The sequence below is a fragment of the Myotis nattereri genome, assembly GCF_964212035.1.
Source record: "Myotis nattereri genome assembly, chromosome: 1".
Taxonomy (NCBI): Eukaryota; Metazoa; Chordata; class Mammalia; order Chiroptera; family Vespertilionidae; genus Myotis; species Myotis nattereri.
In genome coordinates, this window is record NC_138075.1 from 22814657 (window position 1) to 22841314 (window position 26658).

Genomic DNA, 26658 nt, shown 5'->3' on the forward strand with positions numbered 1-26658 from the left:
ACGCACGCACAAACGCACACATGCATGCACAAACGCACGCACGCCATCACAAGGTCCTCAAAGGAAAAACCAGAAGGCCAGCTTTCTGTGATGCCATAGTCACCACCAACCATCCCCCTCCAAGTGCCAGTGCCGTCCCCTCCCACTCCCTCCGCAATCCGACCTAAACATCCCGGGCACTGGCCATCCAACAGCTGTCCAAGTGCCACGTCTGCAACTCCATCCACATTCCTAACTATGCCCATTTGGAGGCAGCCGCCAGGATGAGGAATATTATTATAATGTGCATGGAATGGATACAACAAAAAATGCTTATACAGGCAGGATGCATCATTGCATATAAAAACTCAATGACTACAAATAAGTGTCTATGCTGTGTGCATAGCAGAAGAGGCTCTCTGCTGGGCTGGCTTTGGCTTTCTCAGTGAGAGATAGCGCGGGATTAGAAGCGTCTTCTGGGTCACACTTGTGAGGTGGGTTTGGCATTACACACGGCCTGGAAACGATTCTGTGGGGACCCTTGGTGCATGCCACCCCCTGGGGAATTTGCTCTTTCAAGGAGCACTTTGCTTCTTCGCTCAAGGGTTCATCTGGTTAGGGAGAAGGCCTTGGGAAAAGCCCAGCACCACACCACGCAGGGGCTGGAGGAGCGTGTGCCGGGCCAAGCTAGAGTCCCGTCCGTCAGGCTCATGGCGCTTCCCCAGGGAGTGTCTCAGGGCCAGTCCACGGCAATGGCAACAGCTGTGGAACCCCAACCTTCCCGTTCGCAGTCTCACTAACTTTTGGCCCCAGGTCAGCCTCAGTCACAAGAAGCCTTTATTCGGGCAGCTTAAGTCACTCGGGCAGTCTCTCTGGCACATGTACGTGCGCACACACGTACACATACACCTGCCTCCTTCAGAGCCATCGCCTTGAAATCACCATCAGAAACACAGATTAGTGGGAATGGAAGCACAGCCACTCTTTCAACTTGAAGAAAAATGGAAACGCAAACCAAGATTTTCAAAGTCAAGGTCAGCTGCCTACCCCCATCCCTTAAGTTCTGTCTCTTTTTATCAAAACGATATATCTCATTGATTAGCAAGAAAGAGCAGTTCTGGCCAGATCTGCTGTGTGCCCTGTCTTTCCCTGGCTCTGCTAATGAATGTGTGTGCTAGCGTGCCAGTCTCACTGACACTGACCACCACGGCGGCTTCAGAGGAAGGGTGCTCCGTGCAGCCCTGGCTTCCCTGGGCGTCAAGCCCAGCATCACTCTGACCTCCCATCGCGCCAGCTGCCCAAACGCAAGTGAGGTCCAGAGATGCACAGTGACCTAGCCAGGGACACAGGCAGCAGAGAACCAGCACGGGACTTGTCTCATATTATTACTCAGTGCTGCTTCCAATGCTCCAAAAAGAAGGTGACTGAGCCAGCAACTCCAACCCTGTGTGACAAACGTGGTCCGCATGCACAAGGATCTGGTTGCAAGAACAGTGAAATATTGGAACAGCCTAAATATTCAACAAGAGAAAGTGGAAGAGTTTGTGTGTGTGTGTGTGTGTGTGTGTGTTTGTGTGTGCGCGCGCGCGCACATGGACTGATATGAGGTTATAGAATGTAAGGTGCGCCCTAGCCAGTTTTGCTCAGTGGTTAGAGCGTAGGCCTGTGGACTGAAGGGTCCCAGGTTTGATTCCGGTCAAGGGCACATGCCTGGGTTGCGGGCTCAATCCCCACTTGGGGGTGTGCAGGAGGTAGCCAATCAATGATTCTCTCTCATCATTGATGTTTCTATCTCTCTTTCCCTCTCCTTTCCTCTCTGGAATCAATAAAAGTATATTAAAATAAAAAAGAATGTAGGTGCAGAAAGGTTGTCAAGCTGTGTTAAGGAAACAAGCAGAGCAGAAAACCAAATGTGTACAAGCATCCCCACAGACAGCAACACTGAGAAGTGGACTCCAATGTGACAGGTTATCTCTGGGTGCTAGGACTATAGGAACCTTTACTCTCTTCTTGTTTGCATCATAAAGTAAACATGGCAAAAATCTCGTATGACTTGACACAATGTGCCATATTCCAAGCTGAAACCTCTTCACCAGAAATCGACCCTGTGTCCTTCCTGGCACCTTTTCGCAGGCTCATTTTATACTCATCAAAGTGTTCCAAACCCTGTTTGCTTGTGTGTGGCACAGGTGGGAGCCCCTCTCCACAGTGACAATGCCATGGGCCTCAGACCTGTCCAGAGAACAGCTTTCTTGCCCTAAGGCTTCCCCTGTCACTCCAGTGAATTTCTGGTCCTAGCTCCTCCCTCCACATGCTACTGCCAACTCTGGAGTGTGATATCAGAAGGCAAACAGGAGAGTATGAAAGATTATCATCTATCTGCCAACGCGTATCCTTAAAATACTAAATATACCTCTTTCAGATACCACTCTTGCCTTAGAGAATTGGCAAGGAGTTTTCAAACAGATAAACACTCCGTGTTGGCCCTCATACACTGACTGCCACAGCGCTGCACACTGGTGCTGCTGAGAGCAGCTTTCTGGAGGACGGTTTACAATACAGTGGGGCCCTGACTTACGACTTTAATTCATTCTGAGACTGAGCTCAAATTACTCTATCAACTCAATGCAAAAAATCGGCCGAGAGACAGCTGGTATCTCAAAAAACTCGTCAGTCAGGACACTCGTAAGTCAAGGCCCCACTGTATATATCAAGGCCTTCAACTGTGCATGACCACTGGTCCATTTCTCAAGGAAACACTGTGCTTCAGAACGTGCGCAAAGATTCCACTGCCAGGGCAAGGTGACTTAAAACAACAATCGCAAAGAACCTTAATGTCCATGGACAGAAAAACTGTTAAATAAATTATGGTTTCCCCACATAACAGAACACCGTGCACTCACTGAAAGTATGTTGTAGCCCTAGCCATGTGTGGCTCACACACCAGAGGGTCAGGGGTTTGATTCCCGATCAAGGGCATGTCCCTCAGTTGCAGGCTCAATCCCCAGCCCTGGTCGGGGCGCATACGGGAAGCAACCAATCGACTCTCTCACATCTATGTTTCTCTCACTCTCTCTGTCTCTCTCTCCCTCTCATTCTTCCTCCCTCCCTCCCTCCCTCCCTCCCTCTCTCCTTCCCTTCTATTCTCTCTAAAAAAAATCAACGGAAAAATATCCTCGGGTGAGGATTTAAAAAAAAAAGTATGTTGTAAAAAAAAAAAGACTAATGAGCTAAGTGTTCACAACATATACAAAGGCAGATAGGACAAGATTCCATTTTTGTTTAAAAACCAAAATATATATGGATATATTATATAGGGATATGGACATGTATAAGTCAATGCTAAAAAAAAACAGCATCTCACCTCTGGATGATGGTATTACAGGATGATTTTAAAGTTTTGTATTCTTTTGTATTTTTTTCATTTTTCTATAAAGAGCGTGTATGGCCTCTGTAATAAGTTTTGGAGGTTTCCTTTTTGTTTAAAATAATCCCACATTTACTGCTCAGATTTGAAGTTCCTTTCATCCTGGCTCAGATTTGATACCTAACATTGTGGTTAAAATGACTCCCAGCTGATGAGAACAGAGGGGACACACTTTCCTATTGCAGATCACACTCCTGGTTCTCTCTCCTTCCACCATCATGGCTCCTGCTTCCTGACTTACGCTTTAGGGCCTGACTGGCTAACCACTGGCTCCAGTCCTTCGAGCCCCATGGCACTGCCTGAGCGGCTGTCACATACCAGGACAGCCCCATGCCTTGGGGCCACCACTGCCATGACAGGCTCCCACCATTCCTCTGCAGCCACTGACCCCAGGCGGAAAGCAGCAGAACCAGCGCCTCCAAACCGGGCTCAGGATCCACTCAGGGGAGGGTGCTGCTCAGCAGACTGTGATAACAGTGACACACCCTGAGGACCAGAGCAGGGAGCCCAGGGGAAGAGAAGGAAGCGGGAGAGGAGCCCGGGAAAGAGCAGCAGAAAAGCAGTGCTGAAGCAGCCACTGAGGAAACTGGGTGCCATGTTCCTGAGAGCTGCGCTGGTCTCACAGGCACCACGAAATCGGTCTGCTCTGGGAGCTGTCCTGCCCCCACCCAGGCTGCCCCCCCCACCCCGACCCATGCTGCCACTTCCTCAGCCTGCAACCCAGATTTCAGCCCAGCAAGCTCCCAGTACATACATTCTCCGGAAATTCCATGTTTGCTTTCTGCCTCCGTAGATCTGCCTTGATGAGTGCTGAGGTCAAAGGATTGAGAAGGAAGAGCAACAGAGACACAGAGTCATCAAGCAGACTAATGCTCAAGTTCATCCCAGAGAGGGAGCCCTAATTGTCCCAAGGGCCACAGGTATCCCGGACCTACTTCAGATATTCCAGGGAGCTAGGGGCACACCATCACCCACCTTGTGAAAGCCTGGAGATCGTGGCTGTCCCTGACAGCCAGGAGCCAACGACAGTAGCCTTATATTTGCCAGAGAGTTGGCGAACGCTGCTCTAATCCTCACAATAATCCCCATTTTACAAATTAGGAAACTGAAGTTCCCAGATGTTGGTCCACTTGCCCAAGGTCAGACAGCTGTGGAGGTTAGTATCACAGCCTGGGATTCAAACAAGGGCCTTGCATCTCCAAAGCCCATGTTCATTCCACCAAAAAAAAAAACATGTGATTACCTCCCTGGCAGATTTCCTGACACGCCCTTCCCTCCGTCCTGTGTATGTAATGTGTACTCCTGGTCTGTACAGTCCATCAAGACACTGGGTCCCAAACTGCCTCAGCCCATGAGCAGCCAGAGCCTTATCTTGTCCCAAGGCCCCAACTCACCAGTGAGGGCCGCTCCAAGGGCGAGGAACACACACAGAAAGATGTTCCCGAGCATGGTGCTGTAGTTTTCGATTATCTGGCCCTGGGAGATGGTGAAGATGATCCCAAATACCTGGAAAGATACAAAGAAGACTGGGAACAAGGGCCCAGCCAACTAGCCCACAGTAGAGTTGAGCTGCCATAATGCAATGCCTGTGGCCACCAAGCAAAGCAGAGAACAAAGAGCCCCTGCTATGGGACCACCACCAAGTAAGACCTACCTGGGCAGACACATTGAGGAGGCCAGACGATATGCCTTCCGATTCTGGGTATGTCAGCTCCACAGCAAACTCAAATCCCAGTGGGAGATAGCCAGTCATAAAGAACCTGAAGGCCAGACAACAGAAACAAGGTGATGGAGACCTTGCAGAACAAGGACAGAGAGCCCACCTCCTTCTCATTTCTACCCATCAAGACATGCTGGGCCCTTGAATGATCAATCAGGCCACCCCTTAGATGGCCAGACCAAGGAAAGAGAGATCCTGCAGGCCAGGAAGCGCTTCATAGGTAGGCTTTGTCCTCAGGGGGCCTTTGTACTCAAAAGCTCTTCTTCTTGCACATCCAGCCACCAGTGGCAGACAGGGTCAGCATTTACAGAAGGGCAGGATGCCTGGGGTGTTCAGCCCTCAGCTGAGAGACTCTGTCATGGGTACACAGACCCTACGCTGGGAGTGGGAAGTCCCTGGATATAGAACAGCATCTCCATGACTCTGTGGGACCTGGAAGAAGGAGCTCAAAGTCCTCCTTATTTCCCCCCAGAGAGTCACCAGTCACCAGCTGACTTTCACACACACACACACACACACACACACACACACACATGCACACGCATACACACACGCACACACATACACACACATGCATACACACACGCACACACGCACACGCACGCACACACGCACGCACACACACACATGTACTGTCCCCAGTAAATAATGGGGAGGTGATGCTGAGCAGAGACTCCTGTGCAGGAGGTACGCTTTCTCATACAACAGGTCTAGAAATTTTCAATTCTAACGCCTTACATCCGCACCACACTTTTTGCTGCTTTCACATCTGTTATCTCTCTTAATCCTCCAACAACTCTACAAGGCAGGCCACTCATCTTCCTTTACACATGAGGAGATAGGGGCTCAGAGTGGCTAAGTGACATGCCTGTGGTCTATAAGATAGCCGCAGCAGTCTGCTTAAACCCAGACTTCCCAGGACCCACGTTGTCTGAGGCAGAACTAAAAAAGACTCTAAACATTTCCTAACCTCCCAAGTCTGTAAAGAACACAGTGCATCCCAACAGCATGGGTGGGTCTGGAAGCCCCAGACGGCCTTTTGAAGTGCTACCAAAACAAACAAGACCTCTGGGCACCATTTCCACATCTCCACACAGGTCAGTGAGAAGGCGGCAAAGGGATCCGTATGACATCCTAGGATGCCAGCAGCTCTAGGAGCCATGGGATGGTGCTTTCTGCTTAAACATGTTAGAGGTGAAACTTACCCCAATGTGCCAGCGGTGATGAACACTATCCACAGATGCTGGAGGGGCAAGGTCAAAGTGTACACCACCATGCCCACCAGAGTCATGACATACACCACCAGGGTCGTCTCCCTACAAGCAGAGACAAAAAGGTTGACTTACACATTTCTAACTTTAATAGGACCATTTGTTCGTTCGGTCATTCATTCATTCTACAAGTATCTATCAGGCACCTGCTCTGCGTTCAGCCCTCTGCTGTGTGCTGAAACATCTGCTCTCATAGATGAATAACCGAACCAATAATCACCCGGATAATTATTTAATTGTATGTGGTCACTGCTACGAAGGGTAAGACCAGGAGTGTATGAAGCCATCTTGCTGCATCTGTGTTCTCCTCCCGCAGACCCCTCTCAACAACAGCAAACTGCCCTTTGACTTGTCAGGTCCTACCCACAGCAAGAAGGGCACACAAACAGGAGGAGCACCAGCGTGCAGGACTACCCCGGAAGCCACCCAATTCTGCATGTCTACTTCACCCAGGATCCCGCGACAATGCTGAGAAGTGACCTAGCTTTTAGTCTCTCTGTCATCTCTACATTCTTCCTGCTGCCACTTGCACGGGTTTTCCTGCTGAATCTGAATTACTCCAGACAGCAGGAACTAACGGGGAACATTCTCCAGCCCTGAACTAAGTGTGTGACGCCAAAGTGAGAAAGCCCCGCCCACCCCCTGTCACACTTCCCTTTGCCAGTCCCCTCAGAAGGACCATCAGCAATGAGCTGGTCTGTTTCAGGCTCACCCAGCGTGTGCCCCTCCCCACACTTCTCCCATGGCGCCCACTCTGGACTCTGCTGGGGCCCTGACTCCTACTCCTCTCTTTGCCCTACTTATTGGAGGGGAGCAGCTCTGCGTACACCTCTTCCCTCCTGCGCTGAACATCAGGTCTAGGACGATGCAAATTTAAAGCCTTCACACATTTCTCCTGAAGCCAGGAACCTGGTGGGGGCATCTGAGGACGGACACTATGGTAATGTCAAACTAATACCTACAGCTCTTGGGTGCCAGGAATTCTCTAAAGCAGCGGTTCTCAACCTGTGGGTCGCGACCCCTTTGGCGGTCCAACGACCCTTTCACAGGGGTCGCCTACGACCATCCTGCATATCAGATATTTACATTATGATTCATAACAGTAGCAACATTACAGATATGAAGCAGCAACGAAAATAATTTCATGGTTGGGTCACAGCATGAGGAACTGTATTTAAAGGGCCAGAAGGTTGAGAACCACTGCTCTAAAGCATTGTACATTCCTTTATCATTTCACTCAAACATTATAAAAGCCCTGAGAGAATTGTATGATGATCCCTACTTTTACAAATAAGAAAACAGGCTCAAGCTGGCTAGGTTACTAGTCTAAAGGAACCTGTTGAACAAACGCAGCGTTGGGACTTGGACCCGAAGCTGGGATTGGAACTCTGCGCTCTTTCCTCTATTGCACAGAGGGTACGAATACTCGGCGTGGTTGCAGCTTTGGAAAAGCTCTCGGCCAGAGACTCTGGGGGATTTCCCTCCCACCCGGCACTTCAGAGCTGCTGCGGATAGAGGAGCTTTGTCCTTCCTCTGCCCTGCTCCCCTCATCTAGTCCGACCCACCCTGCAGGAAGCAACGTCATGAACACCATTCTCTCTCGCTGACCCCGCCCACTCATCTTTCCCCAGGTTTGTTCAACCACGGCTTCATCTCAAACCACTGATCCATCTAGAAAAACTATCTGTAATCCCAGCCTGAAGATAAAGGGACCTGACCACCTCATTTCCAGCCTCCAAACCAGGGCAGGACACATCTGAGGGCCTCAGGGAGAAAGGGACGGGCACCGAAAAGACTGGATCACAGTTTCTGCTCTCCTTTCTCCCTGGGGAGTAGTGCAGGGAGTGGCTGGTGCTGCCTGCAGGGCCTAGGCATCGAAGGGGGCAAAGGAACTGGTGGTATCGAGGTCCTGAAGGGTCCTCTTCAGCCCTTTCATTGTATTTTCCTCTGAATCATCTGCTGCCCACATTCCGGCCTTAGCAAAATTCCTCCTCCTCCTCCTCCTGCCACCAAGCAAGCACTGCTCTCATGGGTGGCTGAAGCAAGCCATTGACAGATGAGAGAGACGAGTGGGAAGCCAAGCTCCAGCAGCAGTTAATTAAGCCCAGCCAGGCCTTCGTCATGTTTAGCCAGGCAGACACATCACTGGGGATGGCCTCAATTGGCCTTTGACTAGGGCAGCCACAGTGAGACCTGGTCTGACCAGAGCCTCACAGAAGTGGGTTTGTGGGGCAGAGAACAGGTCTGCCACTGTCTTGTCGCCTCCAGACACTGGGGACTTTGGAGGCCTTGTCAAAGCAGCCCTGAATGCCGCCCAGACCTAGCGCAGGGCAACCCTGGCAGCCGCCTGCTGGCCAGCATTAATTGAGCACCCAATGCATGCAGAGCACTGGAAAGATGCAGTAGCCCTAGCCAGTTGGGCTCAGTGGATAGAGCGTCGGCCTGCGAAGTGAAGGGTCCCAAGTTCAATTCCGGTCAAGGGCACATGCCTGGGTTGCGGACTCGATCCCCAATAGGGGGCGTGCAGGAGGCAGCTGATCAATGATTTTCTCTCATCATTGATGTTTGTATCTCTCTCTCCTTCTCCCTTCCTCTATGAAATCAATAAAAATATATTCTTAAAAAAAAGATACAGTAAGAAGAGAAGAATGTTGTGCCTATTTTGTTCAGTCTTTTTTCTGAGCCTGTCTATTGAATTTGAGGCATTTGACACAAATGCAGATTGAGGCAAATGCAGATTCCCCTACTGAACTGGCATCCATGATGGTGGAGTTCACAAGTGTGTATTTTTAATAGCATCCTGAATTAGTTTGACTTACACTAAAATCTTTTTTTTAAAAAAAAAATGTATTTCTTTATTGATTTCAGAGAGGAAGGGAGAAGGAGAGGGAGAGAGAAACACCAGTGATGAGAGAGAATCATTGATCAGCTGCCTCCTGCACACCTCCTACTGGGGATTGAGCCGGCAACCCACGCATGTGCCCTTGGCCAGAATCGAACCTGGGACCCTTCAGTCCACAGGCTGACGCTCTATCCACTGAGCCAAGCCGGCTAGGGCCTTTTTTTTTTTTTTTATTCTCACCTGAGGATATGTTCACTGATTTTAGAGAAAGAGAGAAACATCCATTGCTTACATGCTCCAACTGGTATGTGCCCTGACCAGGAATCGAACCTGAAACTTTTTGGTGTATGGGACAATGAACCACCCGGCCAGGGCTGACGTACACTAAAATCTTGAGAAGACCACTCTGGGCTCTTAGAAAGGCTCTGGGCATTCAGACCCAAAGCACATCACAATATTCACCAACAAGGTACAGTATAAACAATTGCAAGACAATACACTGCAAACCAAAGCTAGCACAGAGCACCACTGTTACCGCCATGGGGTCCAAGGGAGCCCTGAGCACAGGCCAGTGGAATCACTCCCTCATCTCCACTCTTTGGGGTTTCCACCAGCTTTCCAACTGCTGACATTTTTCTACATTCGTTTTCATTTCTCCCCCACCTGTCCCTTGCACAGCTCTCCTTGGGAGAGTGGTACTGTGCTAGGCCTCATGTCCTTTATCTCTAATCTCTCTAAGACCCCCCACCGGGCAGGTATTGTTTCCCTTGTTTTATAAGTGAGGAAAATGAGGCTCGGAGAAGATCAGTGTGAACCACCCCCGTGACCACTCAGTTGCCGCACCGAAACCTTTGGAGCTGCACTGCTAAATGAACATGTCATTTCAAAATGAGTCCCCCAATTCCCAGTCCGAGAGGAAAAATCACTTACTTGTAGGTTTTGGACCTATCCAGCCAGATACCTGAGATCATAGCCCCAAACATTCCAGCAATGACAATGGTCAGGCCTATTCTTCCAGCATTCACTTCTTCCCCCTGGGAAAGAAAACCACAACCCCAAAGATCAGCCAGCGACAGGACAAGGCCCAGGCAGAGGACAGTCACCACGAGGTGAGGGGCAAAGGCAAGCAACTCAGGCTCCATTAGACCCAGTTCTCAGATGGTATCAGGGCAGCCCTGTAAGAGGCTGCCAATGGGGAGAAAATCCTCCCAACAAAATATAACCCCAGATGTGGGTGCCTGATACTGGATGCTGGGGTGAACCAAATTCTGTCCTTAGAACCACTTTGAGGAAGATTTTTAAAAAATATGTAATCCTTATAGCAACTCTTTTCTCTTATTTACCATTATTCCCATTTCACAGATAGGTAAACTGAAATATGTACATCCAAATATCCCGTATTTAGGTGTTTTTGAGCTATTAGTGCCAAGAGGAATGGTAAAATAATAGTAATATATTTGTGAGCCCTTACTTTTATGAGCCAGGCACCATGCCAAGGAGTTTACATCTTCTCCCATTTGATTCTCATAATTCCCCACCATAAGGTTAGGAATCAGTACTCCCCATTTTTCAGATGAAGAAACTGAGGCATAGTGAGATGAACCTATCAGTCCAAGGTCAGGAGGCATTTATTAAATGCTGAGCTAGGATTTGAACTCAGACCTGTCAAACTCCAAAACTGGAACACTTAGCAGCAATGACCACCTCTGTATGCGACCCTGGTCCTTTCACAAAAAGGTTAGACCTGGGATTCCTGCCTCCAGGATAGTCAGTATCCCATTCCCCACATCCAGTCCTCACTGGTTCTGGAAGCATTTAAACAATACTTTCAGTTGAGTAACTGAGAGTGCGAAATTAAACTTTGCCCATACTTTACAAATTAAATATTTCAGATGTGACTCCAAATATATATGTTTACTTACTCTGTTGTCAGGTGGCATGCTATGCGCTCGATGTATAGATAACATATATAAATATACACATAGACACACACAGTATTATTTACTTTCTAATCCTAAAAATAACCTTTCAGTAAGTAATTATGCTCAGAGACACGAACTAGCTTGTCACACAGTTTAGTGCCACCAGAGCAGGGGTTGAGACCCTCCAGGTCCCATAAACATACCACCGTACCCTGCTGCCTAGAAGTGGGGGATCCAAGGGTTAACCACTACCCCAGCTCCTGCGAGACAGACTCAGGAACCTCATTCTCTCTGGGCCCCACATGCTTAGGGGACACCCTTACCGGAAAGTGCAAGATCACCATGCGATTCAGCAGAGTGGACAAGGCATAAAAAGCCCCAGTATTCAGACCTAAGGAAGGAGGGAGAAACACACAGCGTTAGGGCTGGCCTTCTGCGGGGGCGACTGCAAGCTCCTCCCCCCAGCAGGTCAGGAGGTCGGAAATCCTCGTTCTCATTGCCACTGTGAATGGTGTCCTCAGAGAAGAAAAATCCAGGGAGTATCCACGGAGGCTACTCTGAAGTTTCTTTCCAAGAAATACTCCAAACAACCAAAAGCAGCCATTTCAACCTGGCCCTCTGGTCCCTTTAGGCCTGCCCTCGGTCCTGGGAAGCATTTCTCCCACATCAGCATCATCCGCAGTCCTTTCTTAAGCCCTTGGCTGGATGTATGAGGTAAGCGGAACTACTGGACACCTTCCACCTCTACCTGATGACCTGTCCCCTCTCCAGACCTCTGACCTCTGACCCCTGACACCACTCCCTCTGCAGGTGGTTTCTCACCTCCTTCCCCGTCGCTCCTTCCGCTTGCTTCTCAGAATCAATGCCACACAAAACCTTGCATGTGAAGCCAGAAAGGACCCTAAAAAGCATTTAGTTGCCTCTTCTAATTCATCGACTCATTCAACACATAAATGGAAAACCTGGAATATACTGTGAGAAGCTGTGTCCTTAGAGAATGAGGTCATTTGTCCAAAGCCATATAGTGAGTTATAGTAACCATGAGATGAGACTGGAACTGACCCAAAAGAGAAAGGGCCTCCCGCCCTCCCTTCCTAATAACATTGAGGATGATGATGATGATGATGATGGTGGTGGTAACGGCAGCAGCACATACTGGTGTGCTAGCCACTGTTCTACGCGCCTTACAATCCTCCCAACAACCCTAGAAAGCAGCTGGTGTTATCTTCCCTGATTTATAGATGAGAAAAGTGCACAGAGTTGAAAATCAAATACACCAGGAGACCTTTTATTTTAATTAAACGTCGAGACTCATAAGACCACCACTGATGCTTGACATTAGATGCACTTAGAAGGGACACAGCTCTCTGACAGGGCAGCCTTAGGGCTCCTTTTCAAGGGGACCAGTGCACCGAACCCCAGCCATCCAGCCATCCAGAAGCCATTCTCGTTGGCCCGCAAGGTGATGGCTCAGTGCAGGAAAAGGTGGCTGTGGCAACCACTCTGGTTTAACACCTGACAGGAGCCATGACTGTTTGCAACAATGCCATAGGCATCGCTTCCAGGGTCCCCCATAAAGGACAGGACAGTGAAAGAGTCACGAAACTCAGCAAAACACAAAGAATGGCTTCTTATCAGATATGAGAAGGTCTCCCAGTCCAGTTGTAGTCATTTTTACCAGAGAGGGCATTTTTATCGTAAGCAGGGTTGCATACGTGCAGCTGACTCACTCCCTTTTTCAGGTTCCCAGAAGAAGGCTAAGTGGCAGAGCTGGATTTCAACCCAGAGGGTATGGCTCTAGAGTCCTCATTCTTTTTTGTTTGTTTTGTTTTGTTTGTTTTTATTGGTTTGAGAAAGAGGAAGGGAGAGGGTGAAAGAGAGAGCGAAACCTCAGTTGATACCCTGGGGATTGAGCCCACACCAGGGTATGTGCATGGGTCAATGCTCAACCAGCTGAGCCACACCAAGTCAGGGCTCGATCTCCAGTACGGGGCGTGCAGTAGGCAGCCGATCAATGATTCTCTCTCATCATGGATGTTTCTATCTCTCTCCCCTCTCCCTTCATCTCTGAAATCAATAATAAATAAATCAAAATCAAAAAAGAAAACATGTCCGAGGGTGAGGATAAAAAAAAAAAAGCAACTGTTCAGATCACCCTGTGAGATTACTTTCCATAGAACCCATTTTCATACACAACGTTGAGGCTCTCGAGGACTTCTTAAGCAATAAGTATACCCACCTAATCTTTACATCACACACCCAGCCACTTGGAAATTCCATTCCTGAGTCCAGGGGACCCACAAAAGGACACATTCCTTAAAAGGGTGGTGGGATGGAATGTGGGCAGAGAGAAGAATGAAAGTAGCCCCTAGTCCTGCTCCTCACACCTCTCGGCCCCTCTCAGCGAATGGTTTGAGCCTCATACTGCAAGGGGCAAGATAATGTTCCAAGTCACACTCAGCTTAAGGTGTGATGGCTACTCTGAACTTGGGTCCACCCGGAATGAAGAAGGAGAGCAAAATCCACAGGAAACAGAGGGAAATTATCCAGGACTGAGGCAGGATAGAAAGAAGCTAGGAAAAGCTCTCGACAAGTGAAATGAGTAAGTAGGAGCGGACATCACGGGTCGATAAGCCACTAGGTCCTCTCATCAGAGCCCCCAACTCCAGGCATAACCAAAGGGAAGACAGCTATGGCAGGAAACTCCTGTAGTGGCTGCAGAAGTCAACAACAAAGCATTGCTAAAACCAAATCAATCTAAAATGGAGGAAAAATTGACCAGAGAAAGGCCCCAAAGTTCATTATATAATCACTAGAGGCCCAGTGCACAAATCTGTGCATGGATGGGGTCCTTCTGGGTGGCCTGCAGGGATTGGGCCAAAACCCGCAGTCCAACGCCCCCCGCAGCTCCTACCTGCCGCTCCCACTCATCCCAGCCCCACTGTGCCAGCCACAAGCTCACGCCCAATCAGTCCCGATCTGGAGAGGCTCCCGGTGCCACAGCAGCGCTCCCTAGCCATAGGCCCTGCGTCTGGTGCCCTCCCAAGGGGAGTGGCCTGTGGGATCGGCTGAAACCGGCTCTCTGACATCCCCCAAGGGGTCCCGGATTGCGAGACGGTGCAGGCCAGGCTGAGGGACCCCATCGGTGCATGATCAGGCCAGGGAGGTACAGTGGGAGGGCTCCAGGGCGTGTCTGGCCCATCTTGCTCAGTCCCAATGGGCCGGATCCCAGCAGCAAGCTAACCTACTGGTTAGAGCATCTGCCCCCTGGTGGTCAGTGCACGTCATAGTGAGCGGTTGAGCAGCCTTAGCATATCATTAGCATATTATGCTTTGATTGGTTGTTTGGTTGTTCTGCCCTTCGGTCTATTTGCATTTTATTAAATAGGACTAGAGGCCCATTGCACGAAGAGATTCGTGCAATAGGCCTTCCTTCCCCTGGCTGCTGGCACCGTTTTCCTCTGGCACCCAGGACCCAGGCCTTGGGTTCAGCCACAGCGAGGCAAGGCTTGGCTTCTCCGCTGAGGCCGCAGCAATGCTTGGCAGCAGGGAAGCCAAGCCTCTTCAGTCTTCAGTCTTCACTCTGGCGCCTGCATATGCAAATTAACTGTCATCTTTGTTGGGTTAATTTGCATACTCATCTGATTGGCTGGTGGGTGAAGCAGAGTGACACCAATTTGCATGTTTCTCTTTTATTAGTGTAGATTATAATGACACCACAGGTAGAGGGGGACTGAGAAGGACAAACATCAGGGCACTTTCAGAACAGGTCATATTAGGAACAAGACCCCGCCACCCCCCCACACACACACCAAAAGGTGGAGTCATAATTTGGCACCACGCAGTTCAGAAACAACCTGACCCTTGGAAACATAAACTCCGAAAAACTGACTGACCCAGTGAGCCCGCATCCACTCGGATGTGTACTTTCACTTCTTTCGCCATGACTGGGGGAGCAGCAGACGGCAGCAGCTGTCCCAGGCTCATCCCGATCCTACTTCCAGGAACCCATGTCCTCGCCTCTTTTTCTACCTAAAGAAAACTCCTTCCGCTCTCACTTGGACTTGTTCTTGAATTCTTTCCTGCGCGAGTCAAGAACCTGGAGGTCCCGGACCCTGCCAGGACAATCCGGTGAACAAGAGGACTGGAAGCAAAAAAACCCACCTGAAACACGAGAGCTGGTTGAGCTACACCACTACGTTCATGGGGACTCGGTGCTTTAGGGAAATCCGTTCCAGATTACCATCAGCAGCTGGGAGCTTGTTAGTCATGCACATTCCTGTCACCTCCACAGACCTGCTGCAGCAGCCACTCTGGGAGTTCTGTGATCTGTGTGTCAACAAGCCCTCCAGGTACTTCTGATAGTGCTCAGGTATGAGGCCCACTGGCTCAGCTAGACTAGTCTGGTTTTTCGATAGCGATCCCCCGCTCAAAGGCAGCCAGGAGAGGTGGGGGGCAAGGGGCTGGGGCTCACCCTGGGAGGCTGCCATTCTTTCCAACGGTTTCTACAGGAACTAGGAATTAGGAGCATATTATGTATGGATTCTGAATTGGTCTCTAGTTTAGCTGTCCCTCCCCAGCAGAGTTAAACAGTACCAGGCCACTCCACCGCCCAAACCAAGGGACTCAGCGTCCCACAAGAAGGGCAGGAATGAAATATGTGCTCTGCTCTGTGCGTGAGTGCCTCTTATAGGAATACAGGTGCTATATCTGGGCATGTATAGCTCCAGCAAGTTAAGTCTGCTGGGTGAGGGCCACACTCCTATGAGAAAATGTGATCTTCCCTGAAAGGCCTGGTCATTCCTGGCCAGAGGAAGTACCAGTCCCTGACGGGGAGGGCTTTAGGAAGGCAGGAAGGACTCGTCATCACTCTGAGTCTCTCCTTGTCAAGAGTAGTTTTTTCAAACTGTGGCCCAGGGACCACTGACATTAGGAGTCCTCAGAGCTCAAACGTGCAGATACGTGGGCCCTGCCCTGGGCCTACTCTAGCTGAATCTCCTGGAATAGCGCTAGAAATCTACATTTTAACAAAAACCAACCAAACAAAACCTGGACATAAAGGGCCTTGGGAATACTGAAGATCACTGGCCAGGCCCAGGTCTCAGCTGTGGGGTTAACATGGAGGCAGCAGGGGTGGGAAGGGACTTCAAGACTGTGAGAAAGACCCGCAACATACCTACGTTAGAGGTTCTCGACTCTGCTGCAAACCAGAATAGCCTAGAATGCTTGTTAATAGCACATTTCCAGGGACGGACCCAGAAATTCAAATTCTGGATTTGAATTTCCAGGAGAGAGGCATGGAAATCTTTGCGTGCATCCAATCGATCACCCCAGGGAATGCTATCACTAGGCAAACCTGGGGAACACTGATCCTAGGTCCTATCTCTGCGTCTGTTTGCTCTGGGTTCATTTCCCTTTTCTCCTTCTTGTAGTGAACACTTGTGTGGTTTATTGTGGGGGGAGGGGGATTTTGAGAGAGAGAGAGAAAAGGAGAGGGAGAGACAGAGAGAGACAGGCAGAGAGAGAGAGAGAGAGAGAGAGAGAGAGAGAGAGAGAGAGAGAGAGACATCAATTTGTCGTTCCACTTATCTATGCATTCATTGGTTGCTTCTTGTATGTGCCCTGATGGAAGATCGAACCCACAACCTTGGCTTATCAAGATGACGTTCTAACCAACTGAGATACCTGGCCAGGGCTAAACCCTTGTTTTAAAGGGCCAGCATGACCTCAGAAAGTTCCAGGGTTCACAAGGATTTTATACCCACTCTTAAGCCAAGATCTTCGAGGGGGCGCAAAGCGTCCTCCTAGGCCCATGGAAAGCCCGTGAGGCCCCAAGGGAAGGTGTCCTCGGGACACACGGCGAGGCTCTGGTTCAGGTGCCCAGCATGGAAGAGTGTTCAGAAGCCTGGGGGCAAGGCTGGGAGGGCATGGGAAAGCACTCCCTTCAAGGACATTCTTTAGAGGACCAGCATTTTTCACAGGCGATTATTATACCATCACCACTGATGAAGAGATTAGAGGGATCCCTGGGAAAGCCAGACCTAGAGGCACAAACAGAAGGTGGCTGAAGAGAGGTTTTTTCTTCACCCCACTCCCACTGCTGGTACACATCACAAGACACGCCCTACCCCAAACTCTGTAGGACCCTCAGAGGATCTGGTTCCAGCCCCACCTTCCTGCATTGCCAAACTCAGAAGGTTGGGGGTGCGGGGCGGGGCGGGGGGAGCCTATTTTACTAGAGAAGGAGGCAGTTTCTTCTTTTTGTGATAGTTTGGCAACATCAAGCACAAACCCTCTTCTGCACCTCCTCCCTCTAAGTGGGCTGTCAGATTTAAGGAAAAAAACGAAGACAAACCACATACCTGCTTAAATTTGAATTTCAGAAAAATGAACCACTTTTTAGCATACATATACTCCAAATATCACATGGGCCATGGTTTTTTTCCTCCATTGCTTTTTTTCAGAGAGAGTGGAAGGGAGGGAGAGAATGAAGGAGGGAGGGAGGGAGGGAGGGAGGAAAAGAGAAAGAGAAAGAGATAGAGAAAGAGAGAGAGAGAGAGAGAGAGAGAGAGAGAGAGAGAGAGAGAAAGAGAGAGATATGAGAGAGACACATCAACTGGTTATCTCCCACATGTGCCTGACTGGGAGTGGGAGCAAACTGGCAACCCAGGTACGTGTTTAACTTGATGGCCCTTATTTTATCTCAAAAAACTACCTTTAAGGGTGTGGCCAGACCCTATAGGGACATTCCTCTGAAGCCTTCACTGCACTTCAGCTCTGGGCAGCGGACTCAGCAGCTTTTGTTCCCATTCAGAGAACTCCAATGAGAAGCAAACGTTATCAATAGCCATCCCCTACCCAGGCAGCCTGGAGTTGGAGTCACCGCTAAGGCAGAAGCGGGGGCAGGAGCATGGGGGGCAGTGCAGGGCTCACCCTGGAAGGCTGCCATTCTTTCCAAAGAGAATTTAAGGAATGGGGCTCAATCCCCAATGGGGGGGCGGGGGGGGGAGAGGCATGTAGGAAGCAGCTGATTGATGATTCTCTCATCATTAATGTTTTTAACTCTCTCTCCCTCTCCTTTCCTCTCTGAAATAAATAAAACTATATTTAAAAGAAAGAAAAGAAAAGGGCCCTGCCAGCATTGCTCAGTGGTTGAGCGTCGACCCATGCATCTAGAGGCCTCGGGTTTGATTCCCAGTCAGGGCACATGCCTGGGTTTCAGGCTTGATCCCCAGCGGTTTGGGGGCAAGGAGCGTGCAGGAGACAGTCAATTGATGTTTCTCTCTCTCTATCTCCCTTCTTCTCTCTTTAAAATCAATAAAAACATATTAAAAAAAAGAAATGTGGGAGGGAGGAGTAGGGGGGATTAGAAAGACAAAAGATGGGTGGAGGTGGTACACTCAGTAACTGACACCAAAATTCAGACCTCTCGTTCTTTATGCGCAACTCTGAACTCACCGGACCAGCGTTCAAGGCTCTTACTCCGAGGCATGTCCACCCATGTCCTACAAATGTGATTGTGAAATGCTATCATCTGCTAGAACCCCAGCCATGTGCTGAATATATAGGGGTTTGTTTTGGTTTTGTATTTTTTTAATTTGGAGCAAAGATAGTGGGAGAAGAAAGCAGAGATTCTCGGGTGAACTGCCTTTACATAACCTGCAAACCTTAAAGAGGCACACACTAAGGCTGCAACCACATCATCCCCAAATCCCACCGATGGCTGGCCAACAGGATGGTCCTGCTTCCCAAAACCTCAAACTCTAGATCACACCCTAGAGCAGCGGTTCTCAACCGGTGAGTCGTGACCCCTTTGGGGGTCGAACGACCCTTTCACAGGGGTCGCCTAAGACCATCGGAAAACACATATACAATGACATATTGTTTTTGTGATTAATCACTATGCTTTAATTATGTTCCATTTGTAACAATGAAAATACATCCTGCATATCAGATATTTACATGACGATTCATAACAGCAGCAAAATTACAGTTACGCAGTAGCAACGAAAATAATTTTATGGTTGGGGGTCACCACAACATGAGGAACCGTATTAAAGGGCCGCGGCATTAGGAAGGTTGAGAACCACTGCCCTAGAAGAAAGCAACCCGGGTGTTAACTGGTCTGGAGAATTCAATCTGAGGAAGAACACACTCCCCAGGGTACAGCCAAGGCCACCTGGGCGGTGCGCTAAGACAGGAGCCCGGCTCTGTCTCCGAGAGGCTGGGTCCTGCATGAGGAGGCGAGACGCCGTCGGTTAGAAAGGCGGGCTCGGGCCTCAGGCGGACAGAAGTGTCTATCCAAGCTCTCCTGCTCGCTAGCGGTGCACTGGTGGGCCAGGAACGAAGCCAGGGCCTCGGTTTCCTCGGGTACAAGATGGAACAGAGTTAAGGACCTGTGCCATGGGTTTGTTTCAAAGATGAAAAGAGATAATGCATGTAAAGCCCTTCACACGGTGCCTAACACACAGTAATGGGCTCAATGCGTTTTTTTCAAGTTTGTGTTTACACCTAAGAATCATTTCCTTGTTTGGCAAAGAGCCTTGTTTCCACGTCCAATTCTCTCCCATGGAAATTAGGCTTGTGGTTCGCTGAGCTGAGTACAGACATCCGGGTACCCCCAGGCCTTTGAGGAAAATGTTAATAAATCCTACCCACGTACAACAGAGTCCAATGCTTTGGAGACTCAGAAGTGAATTGCTTTGCCCATCAACGCACATGAGCCAGCCTATTATTGTGGCCCTTAGGAATGCAGAGATATCCTAAGACCTGAGAAGCTTGGAGAGACTGAGGCCTGGAGACCCGAGACCTTGAAGACTAATCTAGTTACCTGGAGCTCTTCCAGACGAGAGGTCACTGAACTACGTGTATGCCAGAAACACTTAGGCGTGCCTCTCTACCCAGAAATGATGCCACCTCTTATCAATGCTTTAGCAGATAAACACTTTGAGATAAAGGGCATTGATAAGCCTAACATGAAACCATGGCACAATTTTAGGAAGGACCACAGGCAATGACTAGTATGTAACAAGCATCAAGCAGGCAGGAGCTGGAGTTAGGCAAACCTGTATCTGAATCCTGGCACTGAAAAGCTGTGTGAGCTCAAGCGAGTTACCTAATTCTTCTGAGTTTCAGTTTCCTCATACGTTAATTGGGGATGGTTAGAGTATCTACCTGACATGGGTGTGGGGGAAGTTAAATAAACGCGTATGTGGAAAGTCTTGGCGCATCGTAAATGCTATTGATGCTATAAAACCCATGGCTTATGAACCTAGAGAGAATATAAGGTTAGAGTTAACTGAGGTTTCACCAAGAATAAATCATGTTAAACCAATCTCATTTTTTAAATACCTGTAGAGTTATTGAGCATGTTATACATTTGTTGACTCTTGATTTTAAACTAACTAGTCGATTACGTGGTCAAATGTAAGACGGAGAGCAGTCCAGTTGGGTGGACCTGTTTAACGGAATGCATGAGGTTCTGTTCTTACCCGTGGTCTGATCTAACATTCTTTTTTTTTTTTTTTTAATATATTTTATTGATTTTTTACAGAGAGGAAAGGAGAGAGATAGAGAGTTAGAAACATCAATGAGAGAGAAACATCGATCAGCTGCCTCCTGCACATCTCCCACTGGGGATGTGCCCGCAACCCAGGTACATGCCCTTGACCGGAATCGAACCCGGGACCCTTCAGTCCGCAGGCCGACGCTCTATCCACTGAGCCAAACCGGTTTTGGCAATGATCTAACATTCTTATTAAAGGTTGGAAAAAAGATGCAGAGAACACCATGCTGGCGAGGCAAGCCAATACACCAGCATGAAGATTAAAATTTACCTTACCAAAAGCCAACAAAATGAAATGACAGAGGCCCTCACTGGTTTGGCTCAGTGGATAGAGCGCTGGCCTGCGGACTGAAGGGTCCTGAGTTCGACTCAGGTCAAGGGCACTTGCTCAGGTTGCAGGCTCAATCCCCAGGCAGCCAATCAATGAGTCTCTCTCATCATTGATGTTTGTATCTCTCTCTCCCTCTCCCTTCCTCTCTGAAATCTATAAAAATATATATTTTTAAAAAATAAAATGAAAGAGGATACTGTCTTACATTCAAATAAATACAAAAGGAGTCAATGTTACAAGATGAAGGAAGACTGGTGGAGGAGTGATTCATATAGCAAGACCCATTTATTTATGCATGCATTTATTTATTAAGAGTCATTCATTCACTCAATAACTATAGGAGTATCCACTCCAGGCCAGCCACTACAGGTGATGAAAAGACATAATTATAAAGATGAAAAGACATATAAATCTCTGCTCTCAAGGATATCCTTGTCTAGTGAGAAGACAGACCTGGAAATGGGACAGCACAGCAAGAGAGGAAAGATCACCTAATGCTGCTTTAAAGCAGTGATACTGAAATAAGACTCGGCGGATCAGCAGGCATTTGCCAGATAACCTGACACAGGAAAGAACGGTTTGCTAGGTGGACTTTGCAGAACCCACAAAGGCCCTGAGACAGAGCTGACTGTTCTGGTTGACCCTCGACAATTACTCTGCATGCACATTTGGGATCTGGAAAAAGTCATGCACAGACACATCAGGCCTCTTGCCTCACATTCCCAGCACAGGTACACTCCCGGACACATCTGCATCTTACCATAGGTGATGATAAGCAGCTTGAAGTTGAGGTTTTTGAAGAGCCGGATGATGGGATTTAAGTACGAAGTTTCCGGTACTAAGGAATAGCTCAGGGATTGGGCCCTGCTGGGGGGATGTTTAGGCTTCTCCTTGAATACTGAAAGGAAAGAAACAGAGAGATCACTGAACATCCCTGTGGTTACAGCCCAGCAGAGTTACACATGGACAAGAGCTGGCTCCATCACCCGAGAAGGAGCTAGGACTCAAAAGGAAATATTAATTCTTCAATGAAATCCTTTACAGCTTCCTCTCTTGAAGCTGCTTTTCATTGTCTATGGCTGAGTGTGTGGTCTGTTGATTACTTTTTCTTAATGGCCTCTGGATGACTGCAATAATTGGGGCAGAGTTCAAGGGTCAACGAGTCCTTAATGTTCAGGGCAGAAATATAATATTGGGGACTAGCTATTAGTTATAAGAAATAAAATAAGAAATATTAATCATGCTCTGTTTACCATGATTATTTTGTTCTGATTAAAGAAAGCACATTCTGGAATATAATGACCAACATAAACTGATGAACAAAAATAGATCCAGACTATCAAACCTCAGAGGGAAGGCAGGGGAGCAGGGCGGGCCGGGGGACAGGGGGGTCGAGGTGTAAGAGATCAGCCAAAGGACTTGGATGCATGCATATAAGGATAACCAATGGACACAGACAGTAGGGGGGTGAGGGCATGTGCTGGGGGGTGGGAGCGGCTGGGGAGAGGTCAATTGGGGGAAAAGGAGACTTATATAATACTTTAAACAATAAATAATTCAAATTTAAAACAAACAAAAAAAGAAAGCAAGCACATTCTAACCTGGCTGGGAGTTGTACGCCTGGGACATGGGAGCTCACATTGGAATGCAGTCCATCCTCCTGCCCGGAGAACTGCCCATCATTATGGAGATAGACGAAACAAGTATACAAGACAAGTGTGGATGGGGGAGTTGGAAGGGGTTGAGCTCAGCGAACGTACCTCCATCAGATTGAGGATGTTTTTAGCAAAGGCCAGCTTAGGAGTACCCTAATTAAGTTAATAACAATGTACCTGCCTATATAGTTTAAGTTTAAAAAATTTGCCTCTCAAAAGAAATTTAACTGTTGATATTTGGCTCTGTTGACTAATGAGTTTGCCGACCACTGGTCTAGAAGATTAACACAGCCACCTATGGGAGTGGCTACTCTGACGTGAAGGACTGGGGCGGGGCAATGGGGAAACCATTCCTTTATATTCTATTTTCAGTACAACTGGTACCCTCGATTTAACTGCATTGCCGCTATTCAGTTCTCTGGAGGGCAGGTCAGTTTAACCAGTTTTTTCGGCTGAACTGGTTCCCCAATTGGGTCCAAGCAGGCACCATGGGGCCTCCCCTCACTCATTCCTATTCCAGTTAAAGGAAGCTCTGGAAACGTGGTTTAATGTCTTGAAGAGGCAAGTCTCCCCCTCCCCTGGCCCTGCCCCTTCAGAAAACCCTCCGGCCCTGACTGCAGAGCCCTGCTTCTTTCCTCCTTTTTTAAAAAAAGGTTTTTATTTTTAATCTTTATTGTTGAGAGTATTACAGATGTCCCCATTTCCCCCCCGAGTGCACCCCCCACCCAGTTCCTCCCCACCCCATTCCTTCACCACCCGACTGTCTGTGTCCATGGGCAATGCATACAAGCACATACATTCTTTGGTTGATCTCTTCCCAGTCCCTGCCCTTCCCTCTGAGATTTGTCTGTCTGTTCCCTGTTGCCATGCCTCTGGTTCTAGTCCATTTATCAGTTTATTTTGTCATTAGGTTCCACATATAGGTGAGATCATGTGATATTTGTCTTTCTCTGACTGGCCTATTTCACTTAGCATATCTCCAGAGCCCTGCTTCTTTCTTCTCCAGAAGGAGTCCTGGTAATTTCCTCCTGGGTGACTTCCTGCTGTTGGGAACCTCTCACTCACTGATTGGCTGTTTGCCTCCCCTTCCATCAGGGTACAGAAAGCAAGGCAAGGGAGTGATCCTGCCACCGCAGGTGCTTGCTTCCGATAAGACCTTTCAGTCTGTGCTTGATAATAAAATGCCAAAATGTAGAAATGCTCTACCTCCAGGATTTCAGCTGCAAAGAACCAGGCCCTCACCTGCCACAAACACAAGAATCTGGAGCTGGGAACATTCCAAATTGAAACTTAAAGTCTGGCTGAGTAAGAGGATCCCTGGCTGGATTGCTCTTTCCTGCTCTCACTCACAGCTCTACAGCTTCTACCTTCCCAGGAACACCGCGTCCTCTGTCCGAGACATCCTGCCTGCTCTTAGAGGCCTCCAGGCAGCTCTTTCTCAGCGTGGACCCAGGGAGGGAAGGACAAGGTGAGAACAGTTGAATGAAGTAGATGATTATAAAACTGACTCTGGAGGTGAGGCCAGAAGGAAGGAATGAAAAGAAACCTTTAACATGAGTGAGTGAAACTTTCAGATATTAGGAAGAAAACTGGTTAACCTTTAGACGGGTGACTAACTGAAAATGAAAACCTTTACTCTGCTGTTTCTGAATTTATCACTGCCCATATAGTATCACTAAGATTATAAAAGAGGACATAAAATTATATTATCCATCAGTTGTATGGTGATGAATGGTATCTAGACTTGTGCAGATGATCACTTTAAAGTATATACAGATGTCAAATTAAAATACTGTACACATGAAACATATAATAAAAGAATTTTTAAAATTATATTAACCAAATATCTCAGTGATTAAATATACCTTTCTATAAAATGAATAATAGCTATCTGAGGTTGGGATTAACTTGCTCAAGGCTAAATTAATGGTCACGCTTATGTATTTTCTAGATTTTTTTCATAATGAGAAAATATTACTCTTCTAATCTTTTTAAAGAAAAGCATTAAAATTGTGGTACCCAGGTATTCTCAGGTGAATCTATGAGATTATTAGTGTTTATGGGTTAATTCTGTTTTGTTTATTTCCAGAAATTTAGAGTATGGCCTTACACAAGTTGAGGCTTAAATCCGATCTCTGCCACTTAAGGACTACTGAATCTGGAATAATTTATTCAACTCCCCTAAGTCTTCCTTTTTGTTAAATGGGACTCATAACGGTACCTTCACTCATAGGGTTGCTGAGGCTTACATGAGATCGAGCTTGAACAGCACAATGCCTGTACTATCATAAGTGCTCATGAAGCCTGACCATTAATTCTTGTGAGGTCATACGGGGAACGGTTTAATTACAATCAAACCTTTACTGAGCCACTAGCAAAGTGCACAAGGCCAGCTAACACCCTATTGGGGGCAACTGCTTAGGCTAAAGCATTTGAAGACTATTAGAAGCCTGGCCTTGAGCTTCTGTAAGTGTCCACCATATTCTAGAGCTGTGGTTCTCAACCTTCTGGCCCTTTGAATACAGTTCCTCATGTTGTGACCCCACCATAAAATTATTTTCGTTGCTACTTCATCACTGTCATGTTGCTACTGTTATAAATCGTCATGTAAATATCTGATATGCAGGATGGTCTTAGGCGACCCCCGTGAAAGGGTCATTCGACCGCCAAAGGGGTAGCGACCCACAGGTTGAGAACCGCTGCTCTAGAGCCATGTGCACAAGGGCCCCACCAAAGCCAGTAGAACCTCCCTACCTCCCCACCCCCAGCAGCCTAATGAACTTACCGATGATGACAAGGATGAAAAGCACGGTGGCAACAGCTGCTATTATGTAGAACATGATGCTGATGTGATAGGCAAGCTTGTCCTTGTCTTTGGAATTGGGTACCAGAACAGGAGGGACCAAGAACCCAATCGCAATTCCAACCTATAGAAGACAGAGAGAGTCGATTTTAGTTACCAATGTCCAAGAGGTGATGGCACAAATTTAAAAAGATTCCTAATAAGAAACACAATCCCAGCCTAGCTGGTGTGGCTCAGTGGTTGAGCATTGATCTATGAACCAGGAGGTCACAGTTGGATATCAGGTCAGGGCACAGGGCCGGGTTGCAGACTCAATCCCCAGTGTGCGTATGCAGGAGGCAACCAATCAATGATTCTCTCTCATCATTGATGTTTCTATCTCTCTCTTCCTCTCTGAAATCAATAAAAAAAATTTTTTTAAAAAAAAAAGAAAGAAAAAGAAACACAATCCCAGTATTTCTTAAAAATTAAACAGGGACAGTTTCTCCTCAAGATATCAGAGAGAGCTTTCTTTTTATTGACACCTCAATGCACACACACCCCTGACCACCCTCACCATCAATACCTATTGAAAAAAATTATAGTTGGGACCCTGGCTGGCGTGGCTCAGTAGTTTGGGCATTACCCTGTGCACCAAAGAGTAGCTGGTCCAATTCCCTGGTCAGGGCACATGCCCAGATTGTGGGCTCAATCCCTGGTAGGGGTGTGCAGGAGGCAGCTGATCAATGTTTCCCTCTCACATCAATGTTTCTCTCTCTCTCTCTCTCTCCCTTCCTCTCTCTCTAAAAAAATCAATCTACACTAATAAAAGAGAAAAATGTTAATTGGCGTATGATGCTACCCTTTTCATTGGCTAATCAGGGCTATATGCAAATTAACTGCCAACTAAGATTGGCAGTTAACTGCCAACAAGATGGCAGTTAATTTGCATATGTAGGCACAATGCAGGGAGGCGAAAGGGAAAGCAGGAAGAAGCCCCCTGCCACTGACAGTGATCGGAAACCCAGGGGGGAGCTAAGAGCTGGGGGCCGCCTTTGCCCTGCCCCCCAGCCATGATCGGAGAATCAGGCGCCTTTGCCGCCCTGGCCAGTGATAGCAGGAAGTAGGGGTGGAGCCAGCAATGGGAGCTGGGCACGGTCGAAG

At 48.1% G+C, this 26658-nt stretch overlaps 1 protein-coding gene across 1 annotated transcript in view; it reads right to left on the minus strand.

Annotated features, from left to right (window-relative positions):
* Window positions 1-26658, minus strand: part of FLVCR2 (FLVCR choline and putative heme transporter 2) — a 58891-nt gene that overhangs the window by 2105 nt on the left and 30128 nt on the right. Inside the window, exons 2-9 of the mRNA XM_081110607.1 lie at window positions 25498-25639; window positions 21818-21955; window positions 11485-11552; window positions 10170-10273; window positions 6332-6442; window positions 5061-5166; window positions 4801-4912; window positions 4161-4216 (exon numbers count right to left, since the gene is read on the minus strand). Coding sequence (XP_080966733.1) covers window positions 4161-4216; window positions 4801-4912; window positions 5061-5166; window positions 6332-6442; window positions 10170-10273; window positions 11485-11552; window positions 21818-21955; window positions 25498-25639 — 837 coding nt within the window. The remainder of the gene's footprint in view (window positions 1-4160; window positions 4217-4800; window positions 4913-5060; window positions 5167-6331; window positions 6443-10169; window positions 10274-11484; window positions 11553-21817; window positions 21956-25497; window positions 25640-26658) is intronic.